At 41.9% G+C, this 27,111-nt stretch overlaps 1 protein-coding gene across 1 annotated transcript in view; it reads left to right on the top strand.

The window, feature by feature from the left end:
• The window catches only part of SAMD13 (sterile alpha motif domain containing 13), a 40,196-nt gene extending 19,172 nt beyond the window's left edge, over positions 1-21,024 (top strand). Inside the window, exons 3-4 of the mRNA XM_060621302.2 lie at positions 3,489-3,600; positions 19,881-21,024. Of these exons, the coding sequence (XP_060477285.2) occupies positions 3,489-3,600; positions 19,881-20,024 (256 nt within the window). The 3' untranslated portion in view covers positions 20,025-21,024. The remainder of the gene's footprint in view (positions 1-3,488; positions 3,601-19,880) is intronic.
• Positions 21,025-27,111: the final 6,087 nt, after the last annotated feature.

The raw sequence follows: 27,111 nt of genomic DNA, 5'->3' as shown, positions 1-27,111 counted from the left end.
AGGACTGAGAAGTCAGTAGGCTTTTAGTAAATCTTTGTTGCATCAGTGAGTTAAGGAGAGTAGAAAAGCACAGATTTGGAAGAAATATATATGGAATCCATTCCTGATTTATCTACTCTGTGGTTTGGGGTGAGTTTCTTAACCTTTCTAATCCTTAGTTTCCTAAAAACAGGTTATTACAGTAGCCAGTTGATAAGGAGCTGGGAGGCTGTTAATAGGAAATGTATAAAAAGTGTATTACAGACTCTATGTACTCTCTGGTTCTTAGTCCACAAACGTTTTGCTCTGCATCAGCTGTGCACCTCAGACCTATGCCAGATGCAGGAGAGCTGAAGAGATGCAGATAGACAGGTTGTCCTCTTGGGATGTGAGTAGTCTAACACTGTGATTTTTCTTCTAAGTTATTTGGGGGCTTTTTGCTGCTAGGCCTAAACTGAGGGTGGATCAATCACCAAATGCACTGATTGGTTTCATGCTGCTTGTTTCTTCTGTGTGGATCCCCTTGCCCTAAATATGAAAGCACGCTGGTTCTCCATGGCTCCTCTTCTTCGTGGTACGCTACCCACACACAGTGTTGTAAAGTCTTTGTTCTCTGCTGCATTGCTAGTACTCAGGAATATTTCACATTTATGGAAGTGATGATGTTATATCCCAGAAGAATAAGAATCAGGAAAGCCTCCCATCCTAACATGACAACGTAGCATACTTTTGTATTACAATTAGATAACTATTCTTTATGAGGAAAGGCAGTTAATTGAAGTCAGCCACGGGGAGAGTGAATTCAGATGTTTTCTGGTGCACTTAAAAGTATATCTGATGGGACTGTCTGCTCACTGCTAGAAGTGAGCGTGTTAGAAAACTTAAAAGATTTGTTGGAAAATGAACTCCTTTCTAAACATTCTTCAAACCCACCTTAAGCAAGAGAGGGAAGAAAAATGGTACCTTAAAGGGAGTGCCCACTATCAGCTCGTGATTGTGTACATTAATGGGATGATGGAAAATCCCAGCATGTGGACAATGTTTTAAAAAAACACTTAGCTTTGACTTTAAAATACATAGTTAATGTTTGCCAAGGTTAGTTTGAAGTAGCTTTTTCTCTGTGTGTATTGCCTGTTAAACGGTAGGAAGGTGTGTGTGTGTGCACGTAGTGAGCATGCATGTATATGAGTGCATGTGTACATGGGCATGCAGTGTTTATAGATTCACAATCTCTAAGCCTGAAAGGGAAAACACTACTAACTAGTAAGCATTATCTCTAAATGTTTTTTAAATCAAGTGTTGTGTTGATAAATCATTGATCATGTGTGCCATTGATTAAGGGCTGTCTTTTCTTAAGACAGAATTTTGGTTTTTTAATCAAATATTTTAAGTTCCTACTATGGGCAAACCATTATGCTAGGGATGAGGAAGATGTACAGCTTGACTTATGAATATCTGAATGTTTTCAGGAATCCCCAAAGTCTGAGCAATTTCATTTCCATTAAAAGTAACATGAATGCTTTCAACTTGTGCTACATGTTGTTAGTTCTAGGCCCAGTTTTCTTGTCACCCTCTCCCAAGTTTTCAGTTACTCTCTAAATGCTTCTGTCTCCCAAATGTATACCTCTTGCCCACTCATCTGCTTTGACCACCAGACACATATCCCACATTCAGTCTCTGCTTGTATATAGATGGTACTCAAAATTCAGTGTGTCCAACTAAACCTAGCAGTGGCATCTAAGAGAAGTTACCACTGTCCTTCCAGTTCCATGACACTTCCATCTCCTTCATTCTCTATGTCTAGTCCATGACTAAGTCATGCTGATTTTCTTGGTTAAAAATCTTTCACATCCACACACTTCCTCTCCTGTCCATAGCCACCACTCTAGTCTGGATCACCATGACTTTGCTTGGATGACTCCAGTAGACCACCTCTCACTGGCACCCCCTTCTTCCACTCTGGCTCCTCTCTAATTCTCTTTTTCAAAATGCGAATCTGATCTGGTCACCCTCTTTATATCAGACCATTTACCAAGTCCCATTGCTTGTAGACAAAAATCCAGAATCCTCAATGTGGCCTCCAAGATCTGCATAGCTCCGCTGACTGTATATATTCCTATGAAAGAGCCTGAAATAATCTTCACCTGACTTCATACAGTTAACTTCCGGCTGCTTTCTAGACCTTACCTCAAAAGAAACTTCCACAGGAAAGTATCTTCTTGCCCTTTAAACTGTCATAGCACAGTGTACTTGTCCTCCATAGCATACAGCTAGCTGTGCATTTAGTTGTATGATTACTGATCAGTGTCTACCCCCACAGAACTGTGGGTCCACGAGAGTAAGGACCATGTCTGTTTGCTCATTAGTATATTCCTAGTTGGAGAGCTGGCAGGAGCTTTGTCCTGAGGATCTCCCAAGCCAAGTTAAGCTATTTGAAATTTATCTCAAAGGCAATGGAAAGCTTTTGATGGATTTTAAGCAGGGAAACAATGCGATTAGATGAAGAATCACTTTGGATGAGATGTAGAGAAATCCAGACAAATACTCCTAAAACAGAAATGAGGCAAAGTCATAGTAATAGCTGGTTCTTGCGATTCTACTTTTCCTATCCCTCCTTTCTAAATCCACTGAGGCAGGTTACCCATAGACCCTTTCAGATTCTTGATCATTGTCTAGTCATTGACATTGACTAGATCATTGTCTAGTCATTTGCACATTGGTTGAGTCCCTAATACATGCTTGACACTAAGAATACTAAAATGATTCAGGCCCAGATGTACATTCCTAGCCCTCATCTCCCACTCTGATGGGAGAGACTGTCCAGTAAGCAGAGAGTATAATCCAGTGTGGAAAGTACCACAATGGAGTTTGAATGGAGTTCTCAAGTACATAGGAAATTATAACTAAAACAGTTTCCTGGGGGAGCCAGAAAATGCCTCACAGAGGAGGTAGCATGGGAACTAGGTGGAACCAGGTAGGAATGGCAGATTTTGTCAAGTAGAGACAAATGAGGGGGCATTGTAAGCGGCTGGAAACGCATGTGAAGGGCACACAGCTGTGAAAGGAACAGCATATTGGGGAATGGCTTTAGCCCTGCAGTTTCACAGCTGCAGAGAGGGTGTGTGGGGATGGGAATGGGGAAGGTGGTAGGAGATGGGAAAAGACAGGTATGTGGGGCCATCCTGTACAGGGCCTGGTGTGTGTAATCCGGGAGTATAAATATAATTCTGTGAGTTGCCAGAAATCATGGAACCACTCATGAAGGGTCTAATGGTTTATCAGGAAAGCAATGACTGAGCCAGCAAGAGTAATGATCTCCTGAACCCAAGAAACACAAGAATGATTATGGTCCTGAGAGAGGTAAACTGAGATCTGGACCTCTGAGGGAAGAGAGGGCCATGGTTCTAGCAAGCTGGCTGGGTCCCGCCCCTGGGAGTCTGAGTAAGTGAGCCCGGTCACACACTCTTGCATGTTCCGCCATGACAAATGTCTGGATTTGTGTCTTGCAGTTCCATGGAGAATGGGAGGCCACCAGACCCTGCAGACTGGGCTGTGATGGATGTCGTCAACTATTTCCGAACAGCGGGATTTGAGGAGCAAGCTAGTGCTTTTCAGGAGCAGGTAAGTTGGTCTAGAGAGACACAAATGAACACGGTTACCTGTTCCCCACAGTGGGCACAGGGAATGAGGGGGGAGAGGACCAGTGAGCAGTGAGGGATCTGTGAGTCTGTGCGTGTCCTCCACATCACACGCTGATCATACCAGACCCTAAGATACTGAGGAGGGTGGGGAAGGGCAGAAGGAAAGTGACAAGCTAATGATTCGTTCCTGCCAGAGGAAGCCCCAAGCCCTGGGACACAGTCACAGCTGCAGGAAGGAGGGCTAAAACTCATTTACATCTGCACCTTCTGAAAGATGGGACAGCCCTCCCTTCAACACAGACACCCTGGAAAGGAGAAAACAGAAAAGAAAGGAAAATGAGGGATGGATCTGACTAGAGACATGCAGCACCATGTACTACTGGCCTCAGCACCAACTGAGCTAGTAAGCCCCCTCCAGTTTGCTTTCTGGGTGCTTAGCAAGGTAGAGGGGAAAGAGTACAGATTTAGAGTTAAACTCTGCGTGACCTTGGGCAAGTTACTGTATCTCTCTGAGTCTTGCTTTCATGTCCACAACATGCGGCCATCAATGCCTCACTCAATAGGGTAGTGGTGTAAAGATTAAAGGACTGTGTATGCACAGGGCCTGGGGTAGGCCCTGCGCAATGTTTTTGCCCCCAGATTGTTAATTCTCTTCTCTCAGGTCCAGGGTTGGTATTGGAAAGAGGGAAAGAGAAGCAGGGCCCCTCTCCATTGTCTGCATGATTTCGGACTCCATTTTTAAGGCTGTGCCAGCTCTGTAGGGATGGTGCTCAAAGGGCCTTGACCATGAGGAAGCAAATTGAGGGGGCATGTTTGGTCTACACCAGACCAGCCCTGCAGGGAAACAGAGATCCTATCTCCCAATCAGTGAAGGATGAAGTTTTCTAAGCATTAAATTTACTTTTTAAGTATTGTAATATAATTGATAGAATTATAAGTTGAAGAATGTGTCTGGCTGCTTTTTCCATATCTGTTTAGCCATCTCTTATTCTCTACGCTGGGTTTGGGTAGGTAAACTTTTCTAATATATTAATATATAAATCTCTAAATCTCCTTCAATATTTTTCTCAAACCTGATCTCTGTCTCTCCCTCTTTCTCTCTTAATCTCTGTCTCTTTCTCTCTCCCCCACCCTCCCTCACTTTCTCTCTACATATGTATATATGTGTGCGTGTGTGTGCATGTGTGTGTGTGTGTGTGTGTGTGTGTGTTTGTATGTGTGTCTATTTGTTGTTGTCATTAATTTGGAAAATTTGCCAAAATAGCTGCTTAAATCACTTCACACTCATCAGAATAGCTAAAATTAGAAAGATCAATAAATTTAAATGTTCATGAGGATGTAGAACAAACACATTCTCCTACAGTGTTGGGGGCGGTGTAAAATACTCAGACATCTACCCCATGATCCAGCAGTTTCATTCCTGAGAATTTACACAAGGGAAATGAAAGCATATGTGCATAAGAGATTTGTACAAAACTGTTCTCAGTAGCTTTATTCATAATTGTCCCACCTGGAAGCCTAACTGTCCATCAGTGGGAGAATGTAGTATAGTCACACAACGGAATACCACCCAGTAACACACACACACACTAACTACTACTCATGTAGAGCAGTTTGGATGAGTCTCAAAGGATCCCACTGAGTAAGAGAACCCTCACTCAGGAGTTCATACTGAAGAGTGCCTATCTTAGTCCATTTGGGATGCTATAACGAAAATACTAGAAACTGGTGGCATAAACAACAAACATTCATTTCCCATGGTTCTAGAGGTTGGGGATTCCAAGATCAAGGAGACTGCAGACTGGGTGTCTAACGAGGGCCCTCTTCCTAGCCAGCTGTCGTTTAGCTGTGTCCTTGGATGGAGGAAGGGATGAGAGAGCTCTCTGGGGCTCGTTTTGTGAGGACACTAATCCTTATAATCACATCCCAAGGGCCCTACGTCCTAACACTATCACCAATTACCTTTACTACCCCCTGGAGATTAGGTTTCAACATATGATTTGGGAGACACACAAACATTCAGACCGTCACGATTCCATTTAGATAAAGATTGAGAACAGGAAAATGCATCATTGATAGCAAGAATTAAAACAGTGGTTGCCTCTGTATAGGTGGGAGTGGAGAATGACTAGAAAGCGGCACAAAGGAACTTTCTGGGTGATGATAGCATTTCGTGTCTTGATGAGGGTTTGGATTATACGTATACGCATCAGTAGATGCACTGCATATGCACAGGTTTATGATGTTTCCGATTTGTGTGTTACATAGCGTCTACCTTTTACTTCAAAATCAAAAGAACTATAAAAAAATTAAACAATTTGGAATATGCAAGCTGAAATATTTAGAGAAATATACTGATTTATGCAACTTCCTTTGAAATGCATCAAATATGTATTGACAGTTGGATAGAGGAATGGGTAGATGGACAGACATGATAAAGCAAGTATAGAAAATGTTAATTGTAGAATCTCAGTGATGGTCACAAGGGTTTTCACTATATAAGTTCTTACAACTTCATGTTTGAAAATTTTTATAATAAAATTGTGGGGGAGAATAGCTCAGGTTGAAAAGCAAAGGCTGATCGGCTGGAACGTATTTTATTTTCGGTTTTAATGGAGTGATATCCATTTGTGTCATTACAGTTGAATAACTCCCTTCCAAAATTAAATTTAAACAATATTGTGAAAGGTTAACCAAAAAAAGGACTGAGCTAAAAGGTCTCTTGGCCAAATTCCCAGCTGCCCAAAAGTGTTTTTCAGATTGCATTTTTACTCAGACTCCTCAGAGGCAGATGTCCCAGACTGGGGGCAGAGGGGGGTGTCCTTTGGGCCTTCCAGATTCTGTGCAGGACCTGAGAATGGAGCTGGCCAGCTCTGAGCTTGGCCCAGGAGCAGGCCCTTTCTCCCAAGGATGACATCACTGTGGTACCAGCAACACTGGGAGGCAAAAGGGAACAAATTCTCCCAAAGCATTTCATTCAGAAGTCCTTCAAGGGGGAAAGGGCATCATCCTGCTACTGTGCTGAACCCAACTCAGGAGCCTGAGAAATGGTCTAGAAGCTCGAGTTCCTTCATTCTCATGGAAGGGTGGTTGGAAAGAGTCTGCCTTGAATTATTCTCTGGAAGTAATCCCCATCTTCATCCTGTGTGTAATTATCGTCATCTTCCCTCCTCTCATTAAAGGAGGTAGAAGAAGGGAAAGGAGGGAATCACTGGTCAGGCCCCGCTGATAAGACAAGTAGCTGCTGTGATTTCCATGAGAACTGAGGATCAGGATCCTTTACTATGTTAGCCTGCCTCTTCCATCATCATGCCTCAGAAGGATTCATGTTGAGGCACCTGGGTGGCTCAGTCAGTTGAGCGTCTGACTTTGACTCAGGTCATGATCTCATAGTTCATGGGTTGAAGCCCTGCATCAGGCTCTGTGCTGACAACTCAGAGCATGGAGCCTGCTTTGGATTCTGTGTGTGTCTCTCTCTCTGCCCCTCCCCCACTTGGACTCTCTCTCTCTCACTCTTTCTCAAAAATAAATAAGCATTAAAAAATAAAAAATAAAAAGAAGAAGAAGAAGGATTCATGTTTCACCTCCAAGGATCTTCCTGCAGTGAATCTCAAAAGTCAGCAGTCACTCTCCAAGTTCATCCTAGATGGGAAGACTGAGACCACCCCCAGCCCAAACGCATGTCCCTTCCAGGTACATCTTCCAGGTCTCAGCAGCTAAGAAACAATAAGAAGCGCCACAGTGTGAAATCTCCTGGAAGAAAGCTTTGCCTTGCCATTGGACAGTAGCAGGACAGGACTGGAGAGTACCCTCTAAACCACTTTGGAAAGAGCAAGTCTGGAAAGGATAGTACAGTTGTCAATAATGTGGGGAGCTTAGTTTCATGGCCGACTGTTATGGACTGAATGTCTGTGCCCCTCCCAAAACTCATATGTTAAAACCCTAACTCCCAATATGATGGTATTAGGAGGGCTTTGGGAAATAATCAGATTTAGATGAGGTCATGAGCATAGGGCCCTCGTGATGGGATGAGTGCCCTGGAAAGAAAATACCAGAAAGCTCGCTTGTCTCTCTCTGCCATGTGAGGGTACAGCAAGAGGATACCGCCTGGCAGCCAGGAAGAGGGCCTCACCAAGAACCTGCCCATGCTGGCACTGTGAGCACTCCCAGCCTCCAGAACTGTGATCAGAACTTAGCGCTGGCTAAAATAGTGACATTGATGCCAGACATGTCCACCTTCAGCTGGGCTGACTTTCAGCTATCCATCTTCGTGATATGGCCTCACAGTACCATACTGGATATTCTGTTGCTGTAGCAACCAGACACAGATGTGGCTTTCTAGAAGCATGCCTCCTTGGAAGATGTCAGGCCATTGAGTAAGGTTTGTCCAAAGGGCAGAAATGGTGTCCCATGTTCCTGGGGTATGAAGCATCTGGTTAAGCTGGTGATTTTTGCATGACTGCCTTTTCCCTGTGCAGACACATTGCACTGCCACATGACAATGGTTTCCATTAAGTTTCCTTCTGGTACAGTGATCTCTATCAAGTTTTCTTCTGTAAAATTGTTTTGACCCTTCTGCGTAAGCCACAACTGTAAGCCAAAAGAACTGTCCGGAGGGAAGGTCTAAGCCCCTGCCTAGCCCCTTGCCCCACCCAGGATGACCCAGTGTCAGTAGTGTATGTGTGTTTCAGGTTGTTTACTGTTCTGGTCAGTCCCCTTTAAGACCAGTGATACCACTCACTCTTTCTTGGTTCACTGGCCCCATTAACATAGTGTTCCAGAGGGTTCACTGACCCATAAGAACAGGAGGCAGTGGGAGTCCTTAGTGGAGGACACAGTGATGACAACTCTGTCAGTGCTCTCTTTCCTATGGACACCATGGTGTGGTGACTATTTTCCCAGGTGTCTTCTGGCAGACAGATCTCTCATGCTGTGGTGAAGAGTTTTAGTTAGAGCCATGACTCCAAGTTTCTTTTCTCCTGATTGATATTGATCACTGGAGGATCCTGAAGAGTCTGCCCTTTCTAGGACACAGGTTTCTATAAAGTGAATGTTGATGTAAACAAGCAGAATATTGCTCAAGCTGCTGCGTTAATAGTCAGGTATTAGTTTAGAACCGGCCTTGATGAAGTATGCTTTCAATGCACAGCACAGAGCGCAAAACCACTTGAGATATTGGCTATACAGTGTTGAATTTTGGTGACTAGATGATATGGCACTTGCCCTTAGATAGAAGTTGCCTGGTTTTCAAGAGTCAAAGGTACTTATGAAGTAAAAGGACTTCTACTTTCCTAGCATTGGTTTTTAAGAGAACCCTCTGACTAATTTACTCAAAAGCATCTCCGCTTTCCTCACAGAACATTTAGGATAAGGTTTACTCTGTCAGACTCTGAAGGCTAAATGAGCACCATTCTCCGGTGTGAAGCCATTTCTATTGACAGTGCTTTTAGTTGCCATTTAAGGAATTCTGGCAGTCCGGTTCATCACCACTCAGACTGGACCCTCATGTGGGTCACAGCCAGCTCTGCCGCTCGTCATGTAGTCACTGCACTTCCGTGTCTTTGTCTGTCTGACTCACATAGTCACATTATATATGAAGGAGTTGGAAGACAGCAGTCTGCCACTCAATCAGTGTCCTATAATTCCTATTGTTCAGGTTCCTCAAGCTTACAAGTGAGTAACATCGGTGATTCTGTTTCTAGAACAATATGTATCACTGAGATTTTTTTTTCCTCAGAGTATCATAACAATGTAATGTGCAATTCACGGTGACAAATTAATTTTACTCTATTATCTCCTCACTGTCCCCAAACCACATGACTAAGAGCAGTATTTTACTCTGAAATGCCCAACTGTTGTTTAAACCATTCATTTGGAATGCATTTCTTTTCAGATGGCTATTTGCTAACTTTCTGAAGCCACTGACTTAACAAATATGAATACAAATTCTCACTGCTACGAATTGCCAAATAACATTATTTCCAAATGGAGCAGTCAAGTAGGGAGACCAATCAGAGCAACTCTGAGCATAGTGGCCGAAGTCATTGCCAGATGGATTTCAACTGTAGTGATTCTGGTGGATATTTCTAACTAGACCCAGGACCAATCTAGGTTTTGGGAAGCTTTTTACAATTTTAAGAGCCCTCCTTGTGGAGAAAAATTAGGAAATATGAATACACAATTACTAAGGCAAAAGTTAAGCTTCACTAGCTCCATGGTACATTCAGCTCTGAGTTAGATTAGTTAAGTCCCCACAAATTAGAAATCACTTTTATTACTTTTTAAGCATTTTATAATACCAACTACTGAAAATATTTAAGGTGCTTTGACACCTGGTATTTCTTTACAGTTGAAGGCTCCTGAAATGCTTAAAATATTTTATAACATAATCAACAGAGGAAGTGGCAACTCAGATTCTGCCGCTGTGTCCTTCCAGTCCACCAATATTTGGGAAATAGTTAAAAAGTCAGTGGATGACGCTAACAATAAGAAAATAGCCAAGAGAATTGAAAGCAAAACTGATAAGGAAGAAACCATTTGAATTTTTGATTGAAATAGAATATATTTCTATAAACCCAAAATCCCAAATGGTTGTTTAAGTCATTTATTTGAAATGAGACCAGTTATAAGACATTATCACATAGCCAGGTACATTCATGGTGCTTCTTTGTCTCATTCACTTGTTCAGTTGTTTCAATAGTTACTGTAGCTTTTTCTAAGGCTTATTAAAATAAATATAAAACTGTTGAAGTAATTAGTGCTCATCATTACAAGTATTATTTTACTTTAACAAACCACCTGAAATGATTGTAGGTGTGGGAACCATTTGAAGGAAGCACAGAATATTCCTGGCAGGGGAAGATCAAATACAAAGGCATGAGGACACGAGAAAAGTATGATTTATCTTGAGAATGCCAAGTACCTTGTAGTTAGAGGTGTGGAGCAGGGAACATCAAGGGATAAGCCTGAAAGATAAACCGGGGTCCAGGGTACAGACAGTCTGGTTTGCCTGGAAGACGGAAGACTTGACCTGAAAGGCACTGGGAAACCATGGAAAGATATTAAGTGGGAAGTGAGTGCCAGGATGAGATTTGTGTTTTTGAAAGATCAGTCTGGCGGCAATGTGGAATGTGGCTTGGAGGACAACTAGATGGAAGGTGGGAAAGCTGGCTGTAATAATTCCACTGGGGAAAGGAAAAGATGGCTTCGAAAATATGGGAAGATGGCCAGAAGAATTTAGTGGATCATTGGCAATAGAGGATGAAGATTTGTCCCATCTCTGTTCTCTGCTGTAACCCAAGACCGAGCTCACTGCCCACAGATGGCAAAGAACGGGACTTGGGTGACTGCCAAGTTTCCAGATTGGGTGGGTTGTAAAGTGGTGCCATTAACTAGGATGTTTGTGGGAGGTAAGTTGTAAAAGGGCTAAAATGAGCACAGTTTGGGACACATTAAATCTGAAGGCCTGTAGTACCTCCAGGTGGACATATCTAGCAGATGGTTCAAGGGAAGAGTAAGACCTAGGGGCAGAGATATGAGGTCATCAACAGTCACAAGAAGGATGAGAATGAGAGAGGCATATAGAAGGGGGGGAGAAAAAGGTCAAGGTCAGCACCCTGGGGAACACCAAGGTTTTTAATGGTTGGGACAAAAAAGGCAACTATGAAAAGCAACTGAGAAAGAAGTCAGGGAGGTGAGGAGAGAACCAGTAATGAGGGGTTGTACAGAAACCAATGAAGGAGGAAGTTTTAAGAAAAATGAAATGATTGACAAGGTCAAATTCCTCAAAAAGGTGAAGCCCCAGTGGAGTCTGCGAATGATGGTGGGGTTTCAGTGGAGTTGGGGGTGGGGGAGTATTGGTGACTATTGAGGTGGAGGACCCTTTCCTCCAAGCTGAGGAATGAACAGGAGATAGGCAAGTGGAGGTAGAACCAGTAGGTGGGGGTAGGGGTGGTGGTAGTATATAGACATGAGAGCTCTTTTCAGAGAGAGGAGACACTCAAACTTATTTACATGCAGGAAAGTAGCCAAAAGAATTAGGTTAAAATTCAATGAAATTGAGGACAGTTAAATAAAGCAAACTCCCTGAGGATAAGGAAAAGGATGAGATCAAAGAGTATGGAAAGGCAAGGATAGGAGAAATTGGAACCCTCATGTATTGCTGGTGGGAATATAAAATGATGCGGCCGCTGTAGAAAAGTTTGGTAGCTTTTCAAAAAGTTAAGCATAGAATTACCATATGGCTCAATAATTCCCCACAAAGAATTGAAAAGAGGGACTCAAATAGATACTTGTACACAAATATTCACTGCAGTATTATTCACAACAACCAAAAGGTGGAAACCACCCAGGTGTCTATGAACAGATGAATGGATAAACAAAACGTGGTATATACATACAACAGAATATTATTCAGCCATAAAAAGGAATGAAGTTCTGGCACATGCCACAATATGGATGAACCTTGACAACACTCTCCTAAGTGAAGTAAACCAATTAAATATTGTATGATTCCATTTATATGAAATATCTAAGACAGGCAAATTATTCATAGAGACACAAAGCAACTTAGGGGCTATTAAGGACTGGGGGCAGAGGGAGTTACTGCTTAATAGAGTTTCTGTTTGAGGTGATGGAAGAGTTTAGAAAATAGATGGTGGCGATGATCTCACTACATTGTAAATACATTCATGCCACTAAATTGTACACTTAAAAACAGTTCATTAAAATGGCCTACTTGCTGTTACATATATTTTACCATAATAAAATGTAATGTCGGCCATAATATACATGGTTCACTTCATTCAGTTTGGTCGATAAAATATTCAGATATTTTATTTTGTTGTTTTAAAAAGAATATGAAGGGATTAATTCTGAGCAAGACAGGGATATCTTCTCCTGTCCTTCCTGTTCTTCCTCTATCCTTCCTGTGCTCCAGGGACATAGGTGAGGATGTATACCGATCTAGCTAAGATAGCCCTTGTCCCCAGGGACAGTAAGGGAGTTCCTGACAGTCTCTATTTCCTTTGCTAAACAAGAGACAAGCTCCTGTGCTTGGAGTGGACAGGACAGGGAGAGGTTTAGTAAGGAACTAGAGGAAAGCAGTGACCATTAAGAGCGACCACCATGGGGAATGGGAGAGAGATCTGATTGAGGATACCCAGAACTGTTGAGGACTTTTACTGACCCAGCTGAGACCGGCACAGTGCCCACATCTAATGTTTCATCTTCACAGCGTCTTGATTTTTTTTTCCCAGCTGCACCAGGTATAGGAGTCAGAGAAGCTGGATTGCTACACTGCTCCTGGATGGGGTGCTTGTGGCATGGGCACAGTGGATGGCTAATAGCCTAAGAGGGCAGTTTGAGAGGGCATATAAAAGAATGGTTCCCAGTGCCAACCGGGGGGTGCAGACTTGATACAAAGGAAGAGCCTGAAGGAGACTCATAACCTTGGAAAAAGTGGATTTGAAATGTGAAAGTGGGTGTAATGAGAGTGAGGAGTGAGAGATAGAATTTTAGATTTTTAAGTGTTGCAGGGTTTTGTAGTCTTCTGGTTAGTGACATTATAGAAGGTTCTAGAAGTAAAGGTGAAGTTGTAGAAATGGTGTATTCTACTAACTGCTGTCCCAAGTAGATGAAAACATGTGTCATGGCATAATTATAGAATTTTGTTTCTTTAAAAAAATTTTTTTTAATGTTTATTCATTTTTTTGAGAGACAGAGAGCTCACGCACGTATACGCACATGAGTAGGGGAGGAGCAGAGAGAGAGAGCAAGACATAGGATCTGAAGCAGGCTCCAGGCACTGAGCTGTCAGCCCAGAGCCCAATGTGGGGCCTGAACCCACAAACCTCAAGGTCATGACCTGAGGCAAAGTCAGAGGCTTAACCGACTGAGCCACCCAGGCACCCCGAGTAGAAGTTTGTTTCTTATTCATGTAAATAGTCCAAGGTGGTCTTGGGAGTGTTCTCCTTCACTATAATTCAAGAACCCAGGTTGATGGAGGCTCTGTCATCTTCAGCAAGATCAGGATCATCTAGGCATTGACATCCAGTTGGCATAAAGGTAAGGTGCAAGGAGGGGCACACGTAGGCGGTTTTATGGGCCAGGTGCACATAGAAACACATCATTGTTTCATCTGTCATTGGCCAGAACGTGGTCACATGGTCATACCACATTGCAAGGAAATCTTGAGAAATGTGTAGTTGTGTGTCCTGGAAAAAAGAGCCACCAACAGGCCTTGCTACACTTGAGCCTCGAAGTCATTTTTTTTTTTAATTTTTTTTTATTGTTTATTTATTTTTGAGACAGAGAGAGACAGAGCATGAATGAGGGAGGGTCAGAGAGAGAGGGAGACACAGAATCTGAAGCAGGCTCCAGTCTCTGAGCTGTCAGCACAGAGCCTGATGCGGGGCTCGAACTCACAGACTGTGAGATCATGACCTGAGCCAAAGTCGGCCGCTTAACCGACTGAGCCACCCAGGCGCCCCTCGAAGTCATTTTTTAAAGCATTTCCTGTTGTGATGCTGCTACTTAGTTTTGTTTTTAAGTCCAGAGATAAGTTTCAAAAAGGCTAACTTTAAAAGATAGCTGAAGTGAAGAAGCCTTATCTGACCATACATGGGAAGCCTTCACTTCTAATTCTGTTCCTTATATCTATTCTGGGTTTTGTTTTGTTTTGTTTTAAATCTAGGCAGACATCTCTGTAACCCAGTTTCCTCAGTTGATGAAGTGAGTTTCATTCTTTTTCCTTCATCAGAAATGTGTACAAGATTTTTTTTTTAATAGAGCTCCTTTATCACCCACTTTGTGCCAGCAACAAATATTAAATAACACAGAGATACCCATTAAGTCACTGAAGGCATGAGCCCTCACAATGAGCCAAAATGGATTTTGTTTCTGATTTAAGGTCAAGACCCGTTTTGGTTCTGACTATTACTTTAACAAATAAGGTAGACTTCTTTCTGAGCCACATAAACAGTTTTTTGTTTTGTTTTGTTTTGTTTTGTTTTGTTTTGTTTTGTTTTTCCTGTAGACAAGCTGCTCAGTGTTGGTTTCTTAAACTAGGTGAAGTCTTCCTAATATGTATATTATCCATCTCAAATTTTCCACCAATAGGAATGCAAGGCAAGCACAGCATCAGCTGGGAGTCATTGGCTGATAATGTTGAGCTCATAGTCACTCCCCCACATTGAGCTGCAGGATCAGGGCCGATGGAGAGGGTGGAATTGTAGAGGACACCAAAGAGGAATTTCTTCCCCAGAGGAGAGTTTGTCCCAACAACCATGTGATGAGATTCAAACGGTCTTGGTGTAGACTTGAGTAGTTCACCATATTCCTTTCCAAAATTATATGGAAATTCTTCTGAAAACAAACTCTGTGTCTTGGAAAGGAAAGGTCTTTTAAAGAAACATGGTGAATTACTACAAAGTACTAGGAGTGCCTCAAAATGCTTCCCCTTCTGATATTAAGAAGGCTTACCACCAGTTAGCTCTTCAGGTACATCCAGACAAGAACCCAAAAAACAGGGAGGAAGCTGAAGAGAAATTCAAACAAGTAGCAGAAGCCTATGCGGTCTTGTCTGATGCCAAGAAACGCAACAACTATGACAAGTCCAGAGGAAACCGCATCAAAATGGAAGATAAAGGGGACTTCAGCAGGGACAAAAACTGTTTGAAAGAGGAACCATGGTTTGAGAGGCCACACTGTGGCTTTCAAAATGTCTTTGAAGACAAAGACCACTTCTCATGGGACTATTTTTCCACTGGTCATATGGGTAGGGCCAGAAGATTCCACTCCTCCTTCTTTGATGTAATCCCCATACTGGACACAGGATTTTCCACGTTTGTATCCCTGGGCTCCAGAACAAGTCCCCCTTCCTCTGAAACATTTTTACCCTTTGTAAGCAGTGGAATGGGAAACTTCAGACTGGTCACCACTTGTAGCCAGATAGTGAATGGCAAGAGAGTTGTTACAAAGAAAGTTCTAGAAAATGTGAGGGGGAAGACCGAAGTGGAAAAAGGAAACCTATTTCATCAGATTCCTCCACGTCATTGGTAAGGAGTCTGTGCTTTGTTCTTTCACGGGGAGACTTCCCTATAAGGCTGGTGAGTCTGATGCGTATCAAAGACAGAGTTGGAATCTGAGAGTGTGTTAAAGCAGAATGGACAGAAACCAGCTTAGTGCAAACCTCTCATTTCCCAGAGGAAAGAAATAATGGGCCAGATGTTAATGCAAGACACTAGGAAGCAGCGGAGTTTGGCTTCTAGCCGGTCTTCTGGTCTAAACTGAGCTTTCATTTCCTCTCCACTGTATAGGGGGTGGAGACCACCACCACAAATATGGCTTTCTGAGTTAGTTGCAGGGTCTCACCATCATAAAGCCCATTGACTTCTCTTTGACTTATTCCTTGTCCTTCCTTGCTATTAACCGGTTTGCCTCTTGCTTGACGGCCACTCTTTTTCTCTTCCTAGCCTCTTTCTCTTTTCTCTTCCCACCTCATCTTTCTTCCCATACATTTCCAACGGACCATATCACAATTAGGCTCAAATGAAAAAGCTATCAAGGTGTAGATTAGTGTTCGCAGAGAGAAAGAGTGAACAGTAAATGGGTTAAGATTTTTTTATATACTTTTTTTAATAGCTAGCATTTATTGAGTATTCTGTAGGTATCAGGCATTCTGCTTCACGTATGTTATTGCAGTAATCCTTTCAGCAGTGAAATACAGTAGCTACTTTCCCTCCATCATATAGATAAGGAAATGAGGCTTAGAGAGATTAACTTGCCCAGCCCCACCTAATAAGCAATAAAATAATGTCTTACTCTAAAACACATGCTTATCTACTGAGCTGTAACATCTAAGGAGCCTACTCATTTATTTTTAGATCAAGGGTCTTGCCCTCATTGGAAATTTACACCTATCATCTCTAAACCTTACTTCCATGCAAGAGTACTTGCTCGAGCTTCTTAAGTATGCAGACATTTTTTTTGCATGAATATTATTGCCCAACAGGTACTTGGTTACTCTTTCAGGAAGACAGAAGCAATGTACAAAGCTTCATTGAAACTGACAAATGATTATCCCTTAACACAGGAATGTAAACAGGATCCCAAAATGTGAATTATCTCTTTGTTTTGACTTTAATCATGATGTATATGCAAAATCATGGGATGTTTTTTAATGTTTATTTATTTAACTGGATCTGGTCACACTCCAACCCCTTCATTTATACTAATAAACAAACTGGGGTATAGAGGAGTGGTTGCTTGTGGAAAATTACTGGTGGAGTCTGCATCAGAAACTCTGTCTTCCAGTTTCCAATCTCATGCTCATTCTAGTACACCATGCTGACTGGCAAAATTCGGATTTCATTTGCATCCCAGTCTTTTATAGAAGTTATGTAACAAATGATTTGCTTCCTTAATCAAGGAACTTTTCTGTGTTTGCAATTTTTATGAGACAAAATTTTTGATGTAGTCTTTGAGCTTTTTTAATCTTACCGAATTTTCTGAAGTTGAACAGGAATATGCCTGCATCCCTCTGGCAACGGGTAGCATTCAGGCAGGGAGCACGCTTCCAGAAAGGAAGCAGTAGATGGATTTGGAATTGGAACACATCCTGTTTCTCTCAAAGCCTTTGCATTTCCACTTGGTAGTCATTGAAAATCTCCCATATGTCAGGCACTGTGCTAGGTGCCTTCCATGAATGATTTATTTCTAATCTCTAGAATCCTTCAGGGGCTTATTTCCATTTTACAAGTGAGGAAACCGGGGCTCAGGGAAGACAAGTCCTTTACTTTACCAAAGGTCACACAATAAGTTGTGGAGACAGGGTTTGGACAACAGTTTGCTTGACCTGGAAGCTCACGTTCCCATTATGTCGTGTTCCACTGCCGTTCATTTGAGCTGCTGTAGTCATGGCTTAAGAGGAAGGTTTTGTTGTATGTATGAGTTAGATTCATTTCAAATTTTTAAAGTGAGGATTGCCAGATGGAGCTTTCTTTTACCGTTGCTAGTGTGAGGTGAACTTCAGTGTGGCTACTGAACAAAGGGAAAATCAAATTGGAGCATGAAACTTGATTTTCTATTTTGTCTTAAATAAAATCCAAATTTCAGCATCTTTCACAGACATACTTGGCTTCTGACGGAAATGCTGAGTTGTAGAAGGAGTTTTTTGCCAGCAAAGATAAAAAAAAAAAAAAATTCACTTTCAGTTAGTCGAGGAAGTTTTCTTGTTGTGTAGAAATGAAAGCAGTGTCATCTCTTCCTGAGGCCTGTTTAAAACATGTACAAAGTTAAGTATGAGCATTTGCTCATACTTCATTGTCATTTAACAACAAAGGAAAGTTGGAGAGCAGGAAGGGCTTTGCTGGTTTATAAAGCATTCCAAGTGAATCAGTGTTCATCTCCGTCAATCTAAGATAGACTGCGAGTTTTGAAGGAACCTGTGATTCAGATTCCTGTGACCTCACAGAGCCTTCAGAACTGCTGCTGTGGTTTCCGCATGTCAAAAGCTCTTCTGCAAACTTTTATGCTTACGGGTTTTACTGAGGGGCAGTCTTTGGGCTTGCTAGCTGCTTAAGGAGAAGAAAATACTTGAGGGTTAGCGTCCATTCCTATGTCCTCATCTAATTTTTCACTCTTGCCCTGTCAACTAACTGCTTTATACACCATGTTTTTGAATAGTTGTCTCTCACAAATTAATGTGAGATCTTTTTTTTCTAGTAATCGGCAAAATAAGGGTTTCCAGAATTCAAAAACACCACAGAGCGGTTATAAGTAATTCCTTGTCCTTCTGCTCTGGTTCATGGTAGGTGGTTGACAAATGACATGAGGACCATGGATGGGTCTGTTGAGGAGTAATGACAAGTGATTGTATAACTTATAGCTCAGGAAGCATTTGCGAGAATAGTATCTCATGGAATCCTGTCAGAAACCCCAAATCCCCACGTTGCCAACCAAGGAGACAGAGGAGGAAGGGATTTACAGGTCACAAAGTGAGTGTTTCATCAGCCCACTAGCCCAGTGCTGTTTCTCCACACACAGAGATGTGCAAAGCACATGTTCTTCACAGTCTGGCAAAACACAAGGGAATTTGGAGTTCTAGGGATCATTGTAGGAAGGAGTCACAGTTTTGTAGAGTTACAGTTATACACCATGTCCCCTTGTCTGTCCATCAGTGGGAGAGGTGGGTACAGACATGTCAGAGCTTACCTAACATGCACAGTTGGTCCATCTCTTGGGTCCAGGTCCCCTAAGAGCCAGCTCACTTGTCCCCACAATAATAAGTAACCAAAATAAGGTGGCATTCAGCATCCTTCTCAGTGATCTCTTTCCAAAAGTTCCAAACCATTTTCTGTATTTGGGATCCTCATGTCTTTGATGGGAAACCTGTTTGTATTTCACCTCCAAGCTTTGTGGTCTCCAGGACACTCTGGTTGGGTACCTAAAGGGTGTGGGAAGTGCACTCCGAGAGAACAGGGGCAGAGCCCTGTCCCTCACTACCTTATTTGGAATCTTGAGGATCCACTGAGAGGAAGCATGGTAGGACCTGCAACACGAGAGGTTGATTTTCGGGTTGAGGCAGGATGGTTCTTCTTTTAAAGGACAGGAAAGAAGTTCACCGAAAGTATATCATTTTTCCATTGTCCATTGTTGTGATTAACAAGACTCCAGAAAACCTAGGACTCTATGGCCCCATTGGTTCATCTATACCACACATATTTACTTGCAAGTGTCAAGCGAAACAGAAAGGAGTTATGGAAAAAACATTGGCTTTGGCTGTAGGCAGATGAGTTCAAATCCTGTTACCTTTGCCTAACTTCTTGATCTTCACACCTTGCTCCTTGTGTTTGCCTGTAAAATTATGATAATCCCTGCCCGTCCTAATTTATAGTTGTTTTAGGAAATTAAGTACACAGAAATTCCGCATAAACTTTAATATATTTTATAAATGGAAAGTGTCATTATCTCTTTCAGAAACAATATCTTTGATCCCTACCAAGTATACATACCAAGTCCGCCATCATTTTTTTAAGATGCAACTTTAGCAATGTGGTCTTGACAACAAGATCAGCTATGGATTGCATTTAATCCAAAAATAAAAGTGGAAGATGGAACATAAAAATAGAGGAGTCCATTTTTTCCATTTGGCATAAATAAAAAAGTAATGTTTTTAGCTTGGAGACAATCAATACGTCTTTTCTTTTGAACTTTGGATTTGGACTTACATGTTGCTTTCATCCTTTGCTTCTATTGTAGGAAATTGATGGAAAATCCCTGCTATTGATGACAAGAAATGACGTGTTGACAGGACTTCAGTTAAAACTGGGGCCTGCTCTGAAAATCTACGAGTATCATGTTAAACCTCTGCAGACAAAGCATTTAAAGAACCACTCTTCATAGTACAGTCAAGTTGGGGTCTTTGACCTCAAAAAATACATAATGACATAATTTAGTTTCATGTGATGAAACTTTGTAAACAGAATACATACATGTGTATATGTAAAGAATTTCAGTCAAATGAAACGTTATCCTATTGGATAGACTAGGCAATCCATCGGCTGACCTGAATTCAGCCAGGAGGAGCAAGGATAACTTATAGACAGGATGGTTTTCCTGGTGGATCTTGTCAAATTGAGTGATCTTTGACATGATTAGACACCCCTCCCCACCAAAGGGATTTTCTTCACAAATTGCTTTCCCAGAATCCTTGAAAAAGGATTGAATTGAATGATCTTTTGGGTTACAGATGTAGGGAGATTAAAAACAAGAACACTTGGGGGAAGGGGAGAAAAGAAAGATTGCTGTCTCCCTTGAATTCCTCTGCTCCTTAGAGCTTGTGTTATTTGGATGGAATTGCCGACACCCTTTTTTATAGAGGGTCCTCCACTTGACCTTATTAAGGTTTCACTGGGATATACTGCGATGTTTGAGACGATCGTGCGTCATGGCCCCTACAGGAGCAGAACCTCTGAAAAAGAGAAACTCTGTTGTGTCTTCGGGATGTCCCTCCATCTTCAGCTTCTTTCATAGGGGGTAACGGTATTTTCTGCATAGATTTACTTTCAAATTGGCACTTTGTTTCCGAAGAAGAAAACATTTTTTCACTTTATGGTTTGTATTTATACGAATTTGTTTCTGAAGGAATTTGCCAAGAGTTATAGATCAAAAAGCCTTGTTACTAGTACAGAGTATTTTTATATATATTCCTTCATGATGGTGTAATATTTTTTTAATTGCTCTGATGCTCTGTTGGATTCTTGGTTTGAGTACTTGTTTTTAAGAACTTGAAAAAGTGGGCTTGCTACATCTCTGTTCAAAGAGACATTGGTTCAAATCTCTGTGTGTCAATGCCTTGGTGAACTGGTGCTTTGTGGTCACAATAAAGCATTGCTTCGGTTTATTCCCAGTGTATGTTTGATCTTTTCTGTTTGGTTGCCTCTTCAGTTGGGATTAAGGATTAAGGTCATTCCTTAAAACCATGGAAAGAAAGTTAAGCCTAAAAAAAAAAAAAAGCAACTTTGGATTTATAAAACATTTAGATTTGTTTGTGGGTTTACCTTCTTTATGAATTACATTGTCCAAATAGGCCTTGTTCCTTCTCTTACCCCCATCCAACAACCAATTTTAGGTGTCATTTTAGCCAAAGTTTTTTTTTTTTTTTTTCTGTAGGCCACTGAGGGTCATGATTTTCTGGAAATTTGGATGAAAGCCATGTACTTTCCCTCCAGACCAAAGTTCATATTCCCACATATAAAACTTTGCAGAGTTGATGGACTCCCTGAAGTTCTGTCTTCCCCCTCCTCAAGTTGAGGGCCACTATTTTAGATAGTGTTATAATTCAGTCCCCTGCAAAGATCATTTCTCTAAAGACCAGAAAGTCTGAAGATGAGAGTGAAAAAAAACAAAAACAAAAACATGGGAAGTGGTATAATGGGTGGGGTTCAAAATGCCTTCCAAATTAATTGTTATGGAGTTTATGGAGTGTCTGAAATTTAAATTATGCTTTGTTTTGCATAAGTGGGAGAAGGGGCTGCAAAAGAGACATTTTCCATCCCCACATTCTCACAGTCTACAAAGCATGTAAAACTAAAAGGCAGAACTTAGTTAAGTATTATGAGGAGTGGTAGTGATAAAAAGTGAGAGGTGCACCTGCTGGAGACCCAGGTGGGAAGGAAGGAACATGGGATCCAATAGAAGATGGGATGAAGAACTGAATTAACCTCCCTGCAGGAGTTTCCCACAAGTGAAATAGTAATGACGTTTGAACCCTCTCTGCCTCAAAGGGATAGCATGCAAATGTCCCAGCCATGCTTCTGTGTATCCACCTGATACCTTATGTATGAGTCTAGAAAAGATTTGGCTGTGAGTAATAAAAAAAAAAAAAAAACTGTCTCATATCGGACAAAGGGCTAGTATCCAAAATCTATAAAGAGCTCACCAAACTCCACACCCGAAAAACAAATAACCCAGTGAAGAAATGGGAAGAAAACATGAATAGACACTTCTCTAAAGAAGACATCCAGATGGCCAACAGGCACATGAAAAGATGCTCAACGTCGCTCCTCATCAGGGAAATACAAATCAAAACCACACTCAGATATCACCTCACACCAGTCAGAGTGGCCAAAATGAACAAATCAGGAGACTATAGATGCTGGCGAGGATGTGGAGAAACGGGAACCCTCTTGCACTGTTGGTGGGAATGCAAACTGGTGCAGCCGCTCTGGAAAACAGTGTGGAGGTTCCTCAAAAAATTAAAAATAGATCTACCCTATGACCCAGAAACAGCACTGCTAGGAATTTACCCAAGGGATACAGGAGTGCTGATGCATAGGGGCACTTGTACCCCAATGTTTATAGCGGCACTTTCAACAGTAGCCAAATTATGGAAAGAGCCTAAAGGTCCATCAACTGATGAATGATAAAGAAATTGTGGTTTATATACACAATGGAGTACTACATGGCAATGAGAAAGAATGAAATTTGGCCTTTTGTAGGGACGTGGATGGAACTGGAGAGTGTTACGCTAAGTGAAATAAGTCATACAGAGAAAGACAGATACCATATGTTTTCACTCTTATGTGGATCCTGAGGAACTTAACAGAAGACCATGGGGGAGGGGAAGGAAAAAAAAAAGAGGTTAGAGAGGGAGGAAGCCAAAACATAAGAGACTCTTAAAAACTGAGAACAAACTGAGGGTTGATGGGGGGTGAGAGGGAGGGAAGTGTGGATGATGGGTATTGAGGAGGGTACCTGTTGGGATGAGCACTGGGTGTTGTATGGAAACCAATTTGACAATAAATTTCATATTTAAATAAATAAATTAAAAAAATTATACCAATGGGGGGAAAAACTGTCTCCCCACTCTCACCCCCACATTGCCAGGTAATGTAAACAAGACAGAAGGTTGTGTCTTCTCTTCATTTAAATGTACAGCCAGGGGGACCAGAGATGATACAGCCCTCTATGATGTCAGACATTCTTCCTACCTCTTTGTTCCATCATGCATGCTGTTTATTCCCAGAATCCTTTCATGGCCCAAGATGGCTGCTTCAGCTTCCCCCATCACCATTTGACTTCCAACCAGCAGGAAGAAGAAAAGGGAAAGGAAGACACCTTCTCCCTTTAAGGAACTTCCAAGAAATTGTACATATTACTTCCTCTTCCATCTTGCTGTCCAAAATTCAGTCACAGTGTCATACTAAGCTGGAAGAGAGGCTTGAGATACTCTTAGAGCCCATGGGCCCAACTAAAACTCAAAAGTGCCATTATCCTACCAATATGGGAAAAGGGATATTAAAGGACAATGTCCTATCACCACTGTCAGCTGGCAGTTGAATATTTTGAGCAAATGAAAGTATGTCTTTAGTTGTATTTTTCTCTAGATTTGAACTTGGGATTACACTCCATGCAGTCTTTGGATGCTTTTATCACAGTCGCCTTGTTCACTAACCCCAACCTAACTCAACTAAGCTTTCGACCTGGACTGCTCTATAAATGCTTGTCATGAAGAAAAAAAAAAAAAAAAAAAGGAAAGGAAAATATCTTAATTGAAAAGCAAGCTGAAAAGAATCAATTCATTTCTTAGCCCTCTGTTGACAGCTTTCAGGCAAAATTAGGAAATTAGTCTGCCTCTCTTACACCCAGAATAAAGGCCTACAACGGGCTGGCCTAAGTGCCTTGGCAATAACTGAGGGTGCTTTCTCCCCACCCCCCAATTCACGGAAAGGAAGTGTTATCAAAACAAGGCCATAGGGAGAGGCTGGAAGTACTTGAAATTCAGCAGGTAGGCAGCCTTTGTCTCCAAACAGCTGTAAAACCAGAAACGGCTGATTCCTTTCCGATCACACCAGATTTCTGTTAATGTGATCCAGGTCTGCAGCTAGGAGCAACACACACACACACACACACACACACACACACACACACACACACGTGGGGAAGCACTTCATGAGCGTAAATGGGAATGAGAGTGCCTTGATGCCAATATGTTTTATGTGAGAATTGTTTGATGTTGAATTTGATTATTCTCAACCAGAGGGGCAGACAGGATATCAGAATCATGAAGGATGTAAAAAAAAAATAATTGCCACTCCACCTCTCCTCCCCACCCCGCATTTGAGCCTCGGGTTCAGACTCTACAAAGGACGTATAATGAATTGATTTAAAGGCAAGGTCACAAACTGGTCTCTTTTCAGTGGAATCTAAGCTGACATGTTGTCCTTTGGCTAGTGCAGTATGTTTGTGTTCTTACAACTACATCTGCAGTCTTCTAGGTGAGCCTGAAAACTCCAATTTATTACAATCTTTTTAATTCCCTAATACCTTGCAGCCAGCAACTGCACACTTTTACATTGTCATTACAAGGTATATGAAATTTAGACCCCTGATGTAAAGCAAAGAACACACAGAGAGCCTCCTCAGAGTAAATTAATTCAGGAACTAGACCTTATAAGTAGATTTGGTTGAAAAGAAAACAAGGTGGCACACACTGAGCTGGAATGTGCAGCAGCTTTGAGCGTCATTTTTGATACTTAATGGACATGGTGAATATTGAATACTCTTCATATTCAGAGACCAGTTGGTGGCAGTCTCCTCGTTCTATCCTCAGTAAGTACCCTATGAGAACATGGATTTTGTCTCTCTAAGCTTAGCATACACGGTCAGGGGCACATGCTGTCCTTGTGTTGCATTAGAGAAATAGATCTTTGAAGGAATTTAATTTGGAAAAGTCTAATGACCCTCAGTTGCCCAACCACTCCTATATTTGGAAGCCAAATGCAAAGAGTACTTACTGGTGGTGATCCATCTGCCTTTGACGGTCATTGCAAATGGGATCTGCAGGGGTCAGGCCTGGGCACAGAGCCATTAAGTGTTTTTTGTAATGATTTGGAAGATGAAGTTAAATGTTCAAAGAGCTGACTGCTGTAGGACAGATATGCTTCTTATGAGAAAACTTGTTAATTCTGCTTCTAAACCAGGAACAAGCCACAGGAAGGAAAGAGAGAGCAATGGGTACAGTAATGAGCAGCTCGTTAGCTTCATGCTGTAGCTCCATAGGCAATTAAGTGGTTTGGGTACCATTGCTGGCCAGTGGTGGCCGTTCTACATAGAGAGAAAGAGAGTAAAACGATCACATCTCATTCTTTGGTGACTGCGGCCGTGTTATATCTTTTCGAACCTCAAGAAAAGAGTTGCATCTTGCCTAGCCCTGGGGCAGAATAATGGAGGACCCTGTGAATAAAAGCAAGAGAAGTCTTTGGCTACCCACAAGAACATAGCTAGGTTGATGTCTCTTTACCGCAGTTGTGCAGGGTTTTCCTGTCTACCATTATCTTCAGGGAGAAATCCGGAAAGCTGGAGATGCCAGGCAATCTCCAAATGGAAAATGTGCCAGACTTCCACAGAAGAGGTGCCTGGGCAGAGCCACTACCTTTATCATAGCAGAGGTGGGAAAGAGGTCAGTGAATTAAGGTGTAAATAATACTGAATGCCCTTGGTAGCTGTGGAGTAGGCCATGGCCTGGGGAAGCCAGACCTATAAACAACAAAATAAGGGAACGTATGCCACAAGATAGAATGTGCTATCATCTAAGCATCTGAGATCACAGAGCTTAGAGGCCTTAAGTTTCCAGAAGAGTCAGGTAAAGCAGCAAGGACAGACCTTCCACAAGATTCTCCAGCTCTGTCATCTGTGGGGCAGAGACATCTACGGCAACGTTGCAAGTGAGACGTCTTCTTTCTAAATTAAAGACAGCAGACTCATTTGGTAAATTGTGCTTCATTTCCTTTTTCAGTGGGTCACACTCTTACTTTTCTGTGCCAGGAAATACACAACTTGAAAATAAGACTATAAAACTCACGATTACAAACATTTTGCAGGACGCTCAGGAAAACTCTTCAAGCAACCAGCAGTTCCTGTTTTTCAGACTTTGTGTTTGGCACTACATGTTAACTACACTGGAATTAAAATATAAATAAGCAAATAAATAAATAAAGAGGCAAACAAATAAATTCGTGTTTGGGTCTGTGTTCCTCTTTTGTGCCACAACCCAATGACATCGGTTGATCTACACCATGCCACAGTGGGTGGGAGGACTGAGGCTGCTCCTATAGACCTGAGCTTGAGGCCAGCCCCACCATTTACTTGAAAGGGGAACTTGGGCAGTTATATGGCTCCCCTCAGCCTCAGGTACTTCACCTGTTCTCTACTGCAGCTACAGACACAGAGCAAAGCAACACTAGGTCAGCGCTGTCCAATAAATATATAATGTGAGCCACATGTGTAACTTAAAATTTTCTAGCGGTCACATTTTTTTATGAAATTTTCTAGTGGTCACACAAGGGAGCAGGAAAATCATCCAACATATCCAAAATATTACCATTTCCATGCACAATACCAAAATTATTGACATACTTTACAATCTTTTAAAAATATATTTATGGGGCGCCTCGGTGGCTCAGTTGGTTAAGCATCTGACTCTTGGTTTTGGCTCAGGTCCTGATCTCAAGGTTCATAAGTCGGAGCCCCGCGTCCGGCTCCGCGCTGACAGTGTGGAACCTGCTTGGGATTCCCTCTCTCTCCCTCTCTGTCTCTCTCTCTCTCTGCTGTTCCCTCACTCTCTCTCTCTCTCTCTCTCTCTCTCTCTCTCAAAATAAATAAATAAACTTAAAAAAAAAAAAAGGAATGCCCTTTCAAGTGGATGCATAACTTAAAAAAAATAAAAATAAAGAACAAAATAATAAAACACATCTTCAAAAGCCACTGCACATTTCATACTTACAGCACGTCGCCATTGGGACAGAACAGCTCAAGTATACCATTTAGGGCTGGTTTCGGTTGAAAATCTAAATAACAATGACTTAGACAAATAAGATTTCCCTACTGTATATGTGAGGTCTGAAAGTAAGCAGAGCAGGGTCGGGACAGCCACCCCGCAGTCATTGGGTCTCAGTCTTCTCCTAGCGTGTTCCTCCACCATCTTCAA

The sequence above is a fragment of the Panthera onca genome, chromosome C1, assembly GCF_046562875.1.
Source record: "Panthera onca isolate mPanOnc1 chromosome C1, mPanOnc1 haplotype 2, whole genome shotgun sequence".
Lineage (NCBI taxonomy): Eukaryota > Metazoa > Chordata > Mammalia > Carnivora > Felidae > Panthera > Panthera onca.
This window is presented reverse-complemented; position numbering and strand designations above follow the sequence as displayed.